The 10,136-nt window shown below is 51.7% G+C and overlaps 1 protein-coding gene across 1 annotated transcript; it reads right to left on the reverse strand.

The window, feature by feature from the left end:
- Positions 1-825: 825 nt before the first annotated feature.
- Positions 826-9,844, reverse strand: SF3B4 (splicing factor 3b subunit 4). Its single transcript, XM_067569607.1, has 6 exons — positions 9,744-9,844; positions 8,240-8,368; positions 6,419-6,961; positions 5,386-5,580; positions 2,377-2,550; positions 826-1,322 (listed from the first exon to the last, which is right to left on the reverse strand). Exons 1-6 carry the CDS (start codon positions 9,775-9,777, stop codon positions 1,141-1,143), a joined length of 1,257 nt encoding a protein of 418 aa, XP_067425708.1. The 5' UTR covers positions 9,778-9,844; the 3' UTR covers positions 826-1,140.
- Positions 9,845-10,136: the final 292 nt, after the last annotated feature.

Below are 10,136 nucleotides of genomic sequence, written 5' to 3' on the forward strand. Positions count from 1 at the left end.
GAACTCATTTAAGTGAGAAGACGAGATGCAGCCACACGCTCTGGATGTCCCTAAACCTCCGGGACTTGGATGACGGGACGAATCAGTCGATAAATTGCCCTATTCTGTTCACTCCCTCTGAAGCACCGGACACTGTCAAAAGACAGGATATTGGGCTAGATGGACCACTGGTCTGACCCAGTATGGCTGTTCTTATGTTCTTAAGACCGAAATGGGAAGAGGCAGCATGGCTTAGGGGAAAGAGCTCTTGTGAACATTCACCAACCATGTTTGCCTTTGACACCAATATTGACATTTGCTCCCCTCAGCTGCGTGCATATTAAACCCTTTATCCACTTGGTCCAGAGCTGAGGCAAAAGGGGCTCACACATTAGTTTGCTCCGACTCTACACACTTCATCTCCTGAATCCACTGATACCCAAGCAAGGTCCATGGCTTCTCAGCCTAGCACCCTGCAGAGATTGTGTTCGGGACTGAAGACACCGTCTACCTGGCACTCAGCTGGAAACCAGCCCAGGGGTGGACTAGGCAGTGGGCTGGGCTGGCTAGGATTGAGGTGCGTTCATAGAGGTGTATGTGGCAGCCTAATACTGGCATAGCTCTGAGATGTCTTGACAAACAAACATTGTGCCAGTGCTACCAGCCCTTCACCTTTACTGTCATCAGAGCCCTGAGGGAACAATGATGCAAAGACAGGATTCTAGCATGTAAACAAACATGCATGTGCTGCTGGGATCCAAAGATCGCCAGCCCTATTGACTGCTCAAAAGGTGGGGTGAGGGCTGGCAGGCTGTGGAATACCAGGATTAAAAAAAACATCCCAGCTTCAGAGAGCAACGCCCAAGGTGTTTATTTGCAAACAGCCAATCTCAATTAATTCACATAGAAAAAAAATCTCATTAAAATCTGGTTGACCTTCTCATAACGATGGAGATAGGAGCAAGGGAGAGGGAAAATAAAAGTAACAGTGTTAAAGGAAATAATGGGAGTTTCACAGGGGAAACAAGACGATGATGGCTCAGATCATCCTTCCTGTTCTTAGGGGTGTTAGTCCAAAGAGAAACCAAAATCTACGATAGAAGAGAGAGGAATTCGTAGCACGAAGGTTCTTCTGCTGGCCAGGTCCTGATGGGGCTGCATTTATGGTAGGGGTCCCCTCAAAGGCCCACGAGGTGGCACCGGGGGTCTCTGGGCAGGACGAGGTGGCAGAGGGACCCGCTGGTAGCCATAGGGTGGCGGGCGGGGGGGACCGCTGTAGCCGTGAGGAGGCATCAGTGGAGGCGGCCCACGCATCCCGTGGTGGGGCATCGGGCCCGGGTGACCTGCAGGGACAGAGCATAGTGACATTAAAGGAAGCAAAGGCAGCAGCTCTAATTCCAGGGCCCAGCTGGGCGAGCCTCTTGCAAGAGAGATTTCAGGCACTACAAGCCATGATTTGATTTTCAAGCCAAGAAGTTGATCGGAGCCAGGACCCTCGGCCAGGGGCTCTGGAGGGATGTCAGGCTGGGCATGGCCCTGCAGGTGGCTCCCTACACCTCAAGCAGGAGTCTGGTCTCAGCAGAGCGAACTGGTCACTGAAATGACGCGGCTCGGGGCAAGGCAACTGCGGTACCAGATGCCTGCACGGGGTTTCCAATAGGCAAGAAGGACCCAGAAAGAAACAGCGCAGCTCAGCAGAGCAATGGCCTAGCACTGAACATCAGCATCACATCAATGCCATGCAATGCCACGACGCTAAGTGTCATGACAGTCACCACTCAGCCAGCTGCAAGACCCAAGGTCAGTGTACCAAGCAGCTATTTGAGGCCCCGCCTCTGTGCCCGATTCCCTGCCGCTCTTCCTGCAGCAGGGCTCGAGACAGAAGGGACATGAGCCCCAACCCTCCCACTCTGCCAGCAGGACTGGAGTAGAGGCACTTTATTGCTTCCTAGCTGGGAAACCACAGGGGAAGCCCTCAGTCACCCACCTCTGGCACCTTTCAGCCGAGGATCTGAAAGGAACCAACCCCACTCGATAGATGGGGAAGGCAGGAGGATGACGGGAGACACGCAACGAGTCAGCAACAGAGCCAGGAATTGAACACAGGAGTCCTGACTCCCCTGTATCCTGATCTAGTCACTAAGCCACACAGCAGAAACCGCTTGGGGTTCCCCTTCTCAACAGTCTGCAGCCAGAGATCTTGCTCAGAGCGTAGGGCTGGCCTCCAGGGCTGTGTTGTAGCCAGTCACCATTTCAGGCCTCAATACACCTTCCCGCATCCCCCGCTGAATTAGCCAATGGATGCCACATGCCTGAGCTGATTTTAGCCCCTTGCCTCCAGATGGTACCCGCTCTCGCTCCAGCACACAAACACCCCATCTCACAGCTGTCACTTACCCATGGGTGACCCAAAATGGGGTCCTCTGGGCGGCATGCCCATGGGGGGTGGTCCGGGATGGGGCATGCCGTGGGGTGGGCGGGGCGGGGGCTGACCTCCTGACCCCGGTGGCCCAGGATGATGGTGTTGTCCCATCCCGGGTGGTCCGTGATGCACCTGCATGGGTGGCATCCCTAGGCAGAGGAAAAAGACGCTTTTTAGATTCACTCAAGCATTCAAAGCTTGATTGGAAACCAAGCACTGAGCCCACTGAACAAACGAGCAGCTGGACAGGACATGAGGAGCAGTGACCTCAAGGAAACCACTAGCCCAGGGCTTGGGATGGGACTGGCCCCAACAGCACTTTTACTGGCCACTATAGTGACCATCATTCCAGCAGGTGAGAGGATTGTAGCAGAGTTTAAGGCCAGAAAGGCCCATTATCTCATCAAGGCTGACCTCCTGCATAGCACAGCCCAGAGAATTCCAGTTAGCCTGTTGTGAACCCAATGACTTGTGTTTGGCTAGCGCATCTCCTCCAGAGAGGCCTCCAGTCTGGATTTAGAGACCTCAAGAGAGGAAGAAGCCATCACTTCCCTTAGGAGTCTGTTAATCTCCTAGTGGTTAATCTCCCTCCTAACAGGTCTTATTTCCAGTCTGAACATGTCTGACTTTAGCTGCCAGGCATTGATTCTGGCTCTGCCTTCCTCTGCTAATTTAAAGAGAGCCCTTCAGTGCCAGCCAATAAACGTGGTGTAGTTAATAACACACATTATCTAAGGTGCCATCCTCAGACTCCAACATGGCACAGACTGAAAAGTGGACAACAGCCACCAGCTGCATTTTCCAGGCTCATTTTTAAGAGGAGCCAGCACACAGTCAATGGATTTGAAACTTTCCCTTGGCAAGTGGTAGTGGCATGACCCAGTTATGCCGATGACAAATTAAAAGGGGGTGAGGTGGGGACAGACACCAGGCAAAAGAGACAAGGGAAGAGGTGGAAACAATTAAAAAAACCCAGAGTCTTCTCTTTTCCCCTTTAACAGAAATCCAGGTGCCCTATCACACCTCCACAGAGCAGGCACCAAGAATGTGATAGGCCTTTCACTGCTACACGGAACCGCCTACTTTAAAGCGTTATAAGCCAGTGTGTAATTGGAGACAGCAGCCATCTGTCACCAACACAGCCACATCTGCAATTATACAAAGCCTCCTAATCAGACGCGAAGGGAGAGATGTGACTACCTAACAGGCAAAGCTGGGTTCACCGTTTAGATCCGGGTGGATAAAAGTCGTGATTTTACTTTTTAAAATTTAAAAATCAATTTTTTTGTTAGTTTCCGTGTTGCGAGTTCTTTACTTTCTTCCTGTTTTGTAGGCTTACATTGGTAGCAGGAACGTTCTGTACTTGTTTCTTTAGCAGAATTTCAGATTTTACAGAGAGCCCTGTTTTCCTACTAAGAAGTTTCATACCAAAATGCTCATTTACACTGCAAGAACCCCACAAACTCGCACACAAGATTGATAAATAAATAGTCTGTGCTGGGTTTGCAACCTCTGCCATCTTCCCACGCACTGAACATCCCCAATCAAAAAAGCTGGAAGGCTTTGACCAGGCTGCGTTTGTCCATCCGGTGTTTATGCTCCTAAATCATGGAGGTGCTTTACAAAACTCCCACCCATAAGAGCCTAAATATGGGCATATGGAGCCTCATATGTCATGCTATTTCTGATCATTTTGGAATGGGTACACAAGAAAAGTCACAATAACTTTGAATATGTCTACACCAGATAGGCTGCAGCTGCGAGACAATTACTACAGTGACCGAAGGGGTTCACCCTGAGAGACACAGCTAAGCCGAACTAACCTTCGGTGTAGACAGTGCTAGGTCCGACAAAATTCCTCCATCAACCTAGCGACTGCCTCTCGGGGAGATGGATTTGCTACAGCAGCAGGAGAACTCCCCTCGTCACTGTAGTAAGCAGCTGTGCCGCTGTAGCCTGACAACCTCACACTGCCATAGCTATGTCGGTCACGGGTGTGCAAACACCACACCTCCAAGTGGCCCAGCTACACTGAGAAAACCACAGTGTAGACGCAGCTGGGTCGACAGCAGAGGACTCCTGTTGGTTTAGCTAACCTCATTCAGGGAGGCAGCGTTCCCACACCAACAGAAAAACTCCTTCTGTTGGTGTATGCTGCGTTTACACTAGCACCTATACCCGCACAAGCTCTGCAGAACGAATAGCCACAGTCACTTTTCAATCTTAACACCAAAGCAATTTTGTTTGACAGGACAAAGATTTTAAGCCACTCAGAAATTTTTTTAAACTAAAATTACAATTTTCGCCCCGATCCTGCAAACACTTGAGCACGTGCTTAACTTTAAAGCATCTGAGCGGTCCCAATGGAGTCAATGGAAGTATTCTAGGGAGGAAAGTTACGTGCCTGTTTAAGCACTTACAGGACCAGAGCCTTAATTTTTAATGTTTGGCGGGGGCCGGAGGTGGTTTTGTGAAATTCACCCTTACCAGTGACAGCATAAAAAAATAGCATTTATAATTCGGGCCATAAATTTGCATGTAAAGTTGCAACTGCATAATTTTCAAATTAAATTTACTAAGTCTCAAATTGATTTAAGTCAATGTTTTAAAAAATATATACATATATCAAGTGACTTAAAAAACAATGATCCACGGTAAATCACCTTGATTTAAATCACCTCACCCTGGTTTAGATGTCTGTTTGGTCCCCACTCTAGAACAGGGAAGTGCTGTATTCAGAAGAGATCACATTGCAAGCCTGAAAAATCCCAAGCTCTTATCTAGCATTTATCAGTCAATCTCAAAGCACTTTGCACAGGAGATCACACCCTTTCACAGATGGGGAAACTGAGGCACAGAAAGGGAACGTGACTTGCCCAACATCACCCAGCAGGCCACTGGCAGAGCCAGGAATAGAACCCAGCTTCCCCAACTCCCAATCCAGTTCTCTGTGCACTGGGCTATGCTGCGTCTCTGATACTTACCTGGATGATGCATCCCGCCAGGTGGGAAAGCATGTGGATGGGGAGGGTGCCCTCCACTGGGAGAGCCCCCTGAAGGAGGACCTGGGGCACCTGCACCTGGTGGCATGGGTGGAGGCGGCATGGCAGGAGGCATTCCTGGGGGCATTGCTCCAGGAGGCGGCACCGGTGGGGGAAACGACCCTGGGGGTGGGATGCCTGAAAAGGAAAAAGTCAGTGAGAAAAAAAACTATCACCTGGCATCAACAAACCACAGAAAGGGGTTAGAATGAAATGACCTCACAGCAGCCACATGTCCACCGACAAGTGCAAGCAAGTCCCAGCGGGCTCTACCTGCTGCTGGAGAGCCTGCATCTCACCTGCTTTATTAGATCTTGCTCTCCCAGGGCCACGTTAGAGCCCATCTCCTCTCTGCCAAACGAGGAGCATCAGTGACAGCCTGATTGATTTCAAACAGCACCCAGAGCCAGTAATCTTCTACAGAGCGTTTCACCGGAGGGTCTCAGGATAACCCTGCAGTGCCCTGAGTCGAGGGTCGTACCCCCACTTTACAGATAGGAAAACTGCAGCAGACTAAGCAACTTGCTCAAGGTCACGCAGCTAGTCAGTGACCGACAGGAAAAGAAACAGGGAGTCCAGACTCAATTCCTCACTCTGAAATCACCGCCTGCTACCTGCAGACCTCTTGGGTAGGTCTGAGAGCAGAACACATGGCCAATTGCACTGGGGACTACCGGCCACCTTTACCCCTGAGTGTGGCAGGGAAAACTGCAACCAGTCTAAAAGCGCCATAAGGAAACAGGCCTTATGATGGAGCAGCCGTTTGCAGCCAGGCAGCTCAGTTCTGAATCAAGGCTTCAGCCATGATCCAGATCAGAGCGCCCCCTAGTGAGTCACCCACACCACTCTCTGCAGCACAGCGCCACCATCAATGCCTTTTGGCCGTGTTTGTCATAGATGAAGGGTCCCCCTCTAGCCTTTGGAAACTTGCAGCCAGAGTTTCCCGCAAGTACAAAAAGCACCGGTATGTGCTCACCTGGCGGGTTCACGCCTGGCCCCAAGGACGTGACGACAGGGGTCGGCACCGATGGAGGAGGAGGGGCGTCTGCGAACAGCTGATGGGGCCGGTCTGCCTGTGAAAGAGGGTTCTGGGCAGCCAGCAGCCGCTCTGCAGCGGAGCCGTGCCGTTCCCCTTTGGAATCCTTCTTGAAAGCGTAAGAGACGGTGATGGGCCTGTTGCACAGGTACTGTCCATTCATGGCCTCGATGGCGGCGTCGGAGGCATCAAAGCTGGCGAAGTTGATGAAGGCGTAACCCTTGGAGTTGCCCGTGTCGGGGTCCCGCATGATCTTGGGGGTCTGCAGGATGACCCCGAAGGCACTGAAGGTGTCGTACAGCAGCTTCTCGTCGATCTCTGGGTCCAGGTTGCCGATGAAGATGTTGGCACCCACGTCCAGGTTCTTGTTGTGGGCCGAGGCCTTGTTCACGCGGATCGGCTTCCCATACAGCTTGATCATGTTCATGATTTTAATGGCGTAGTCAGCATCTTCCTCGCTGAGGAACTCCACGAACCCATAACCTGCAACACACACCCCCAGCAGAGCCCTTTATAGTCAGATACATGCCACAGTCTCTCCCTGCCCACCCCCCATTCCTCCTGATTGATCTCAGGCCTTCTTTGTCATTTCTCCACTGTTGATGCAAGGATCTTCTTCTCCTCCTTGCTTATCTAGAACCGGCTGGAATGTCTGAGGAAGCCAACCACACCCCTGCAGACAGGAGAACTCTCACTGCATCACCTAGCATCTGGACCCACCTCGTTCTACATCTCCATTCTCCACTCCATCTCATTTCAGACTATCTTCCTCCCTCATCCACCTCTCTTGATTTCTCTCACCTTCTGCTTCTAAAGCCTGGTCTAGACACAAAGTTGGTCCAGCCTAAAGGTGTGGTTATAAAACTGATTTATTTAAACTGGTGCAGGTGGTGTGTGAGGACACCCGTATCAAGCTGAACCTGGCTTATCAGTTTAGCTTGCACCTGTAATTCACAGCTGCAACCTAAACCAGATTTAAACAGCTATAAGTGTCCAAAGAGGAATTTGTATCTGTTTAACTAAGGTCTGGACTACACTTCAGAAGTTTTGCCAGCATTGCTACGTTGGTTAGGAGTGTGAAAGAATCACACCCTTGCATGGCATACCTGTGTCAGCGAACACCTGAGTGTAGATGCAGTTATACCAGCAAGAAAGTCCTTTTGCCAGCACAGCTTATTCAATTCAGGGAACCAGTACAAGCTATAGAACTCTTTTACTGGTACACACTTTCTCCCCACTGGGAGGGTTTGCCAGTATAGCTGCTCCCAACCCCTCTCTAAGGTTCAAGTCACTTTTAAAACCAATTTTAATGGAAATGTTGCATCTCTGATGCACAGACAAGCTTTTACTCTTTAAAGTAATACAACTGGAGTGAGACAACATACAGAATGAGATGTAGTATGTATTTCGTCCTAGAACAAGCAGCAACAAAATGCACAAAATAAACTGAAACACAGAAGAATTACGTAGACTATAAGTTCTTTGTGGAAGGGACTGTCTGTTCTGTGTTTGTATCTGGCACCATCGGGTTCTGATCCACAACTGGGGCTCTGACACGTCCCCGCAATACAAATACAAAACTGTCTCAATTCTGTCTGAACATTTTACACTGACTGTTGTTATAAGTGATACGTAAAATGACAAAGTGGGATTTTTAATCCTTTCCATACTGGCAGAGGGTGCACGTCTGCCTGGACGAATGCCCTTTGGATACATTACTTTGCAGAGACGTGTCTTTGATGGGAAGAGTCAGTATCTCACCTTGATGTTGACCTGTGACTCGATCTTTGGGCATGTGGGTATTGACCACTGGTCCCGCCTGCAGAAAGAGCTCCCATAACAGTGGCTCGCTGACCTTCTCATCCAGGCCACCGACATAAACTGTAGCATCTTGAGAGGGGGGAAGAGGAGATCGTCATCAGTTACATCAATCCGGAGAGCAAACTCTAACATTTCAGATGAGTTAAAAACTGTACCACAGAGAGATCAGCTCTGGATCCCTAAGGACTCAAGTTCAAATCCATTATAGTCAAAACCAAAACTTGCCTTGACTTCAACAGTGCAAGACTGGACCCTTAAAGCAACAAACGTCTCTGGAGTAAGTAATTTACAGCTAATAAATGAGCGTCAAATGATTAAGAACATCATTTAAAAGCACACATGTTCCAAGGAGGTGAGGATAATCCCTAGCTCTTATCTACCACTTTCCTTCGGTAGCTCTCAAAGCACTTTTCAAAGGAGGTCAATAGCATTATCCCCGTTATACAGATGGGTAAACGGAGGCACAGAGAAAGAAAGCCTGAGATCACGCAGCAGAGCCACAAATACAACCCAGGTGTCCCAAGTACCAGTCCAGTGTTCTAGCCACTAGGAACCACTACCTCCCCTTGTACTGCAAGGAAGCGGTTGCCTTTAAATCACACATTTGTACCGTGTTGCCTTCAAACCATATCTGATGATGTCGCTGATAACTGCCCCCCGCATTGCCAAGGCAACACAACGTCAATACTTCAGATCAAACTGAAATACCCCAACCAAGTATCGGGAACTGGCACAGAGCCCCTGGCTGACCACTGCCCTCAGCAGCTCACGCCCTAAAGCACGAGCTTCAGTGACCTTATTTAAGGCGGTTGCCTGTTGTTCTGAGCTAGGAAATCGGTTACTGGATGGTCATTCGGGCCACGTCTGATGCCGCCCATACGCACTGCCACAGCAGCCCCTGGCCAGATGAGCCCTTTGTGCCACCCCAGGGCTTTCCACACACGGCTCTGGTGGCACTTGAACCCTCACAACCCCCCCAAAGAGGATCCCTGTCCTGACACCTCTTTTACAGACGGAGGAAGGGAAATGATCTGCCCAGGGCTGCAGAGTGAGCCAGGAACGCAGACCAGGAGTCCCGAGCGCCAGCCCTGCGCCTTGACCCCAAGAGCCTCCCCGCCGTGGGTCCCACAGCTGCCCCCAAACGCCCAACACGGATGGACCGAAAGCGGGTGCACAGCCGGGAGACCGGATCCAGCCACCCGCGCCTGCCCCCGGCTCTCAGGGTGGAGGGTCGGACTCCCCCAGCCGGGCGTGGGACCCAGCCCCGCGCCGGGTACGGAGGGAAGGGTCGGGGCCCCAGACTGTAGGGGGAGGGTCTGCCCCCCCAGCTGGGACCCAGCACCCCCGGCTATGGGGGGGGGAAGGATCGGCCCCGCCCCCCCAGCTGAGACCCAGCACCCCCCGGCTATGGGGGAGAAGAGAGTCGAAAGCCGCCGCCATTTACCCTGGTTCCTCTCGGAGATGGGCCCCGCCGCCATGATCTCGCTCGCGCGCGCTCCCGCCTGCCCCGCGCGCTGCGCAATCGGCTCCGAAGCGGCACTTCCGCCCTTTCGCCCCCGCCCACTTCCGGCCGCCGCCGCCGCGACAATGGGGCGGCGAAGGCAGCGGCCATCTTGGGGGGAGGCCGGAAGTGGCCGTGCACGGAGGGAGGCCACGCGAGCTAAGGGCGGAAGTCGACGGAGGCGCCGCCGTGGCCATGTTGGCTTCGGGCGGAAGTGTGGGGGGGCCCGCTCTCCCCCCGCCCACATGTGTCATTCAGGCCAGCCCCTTTCTAGGTTACTCCCCCCGCCCCTTTGTCGTGACATGAGCTCCCCCTAGCAAATCCACAGCCCCCTTA

The sequence above is a fragment of the Emydura macquarii genome, unplaced genomic scaffold (assembly GCF_026122565.2).
Source record: "Emydura macquarii macquarii isolate MOO-44397 ecotype Brisbane River unplaced genomic scaffold, CSIRO-AGI_Emac_v2 contig_2924, whole genome shotgun sequence".
NCBI classification, from domain to species: domain Eukaryota; kingdom Metazoa; phylum Chordata; order Testudines; family Chelidae; genus Emydura; species Emydura macquarii.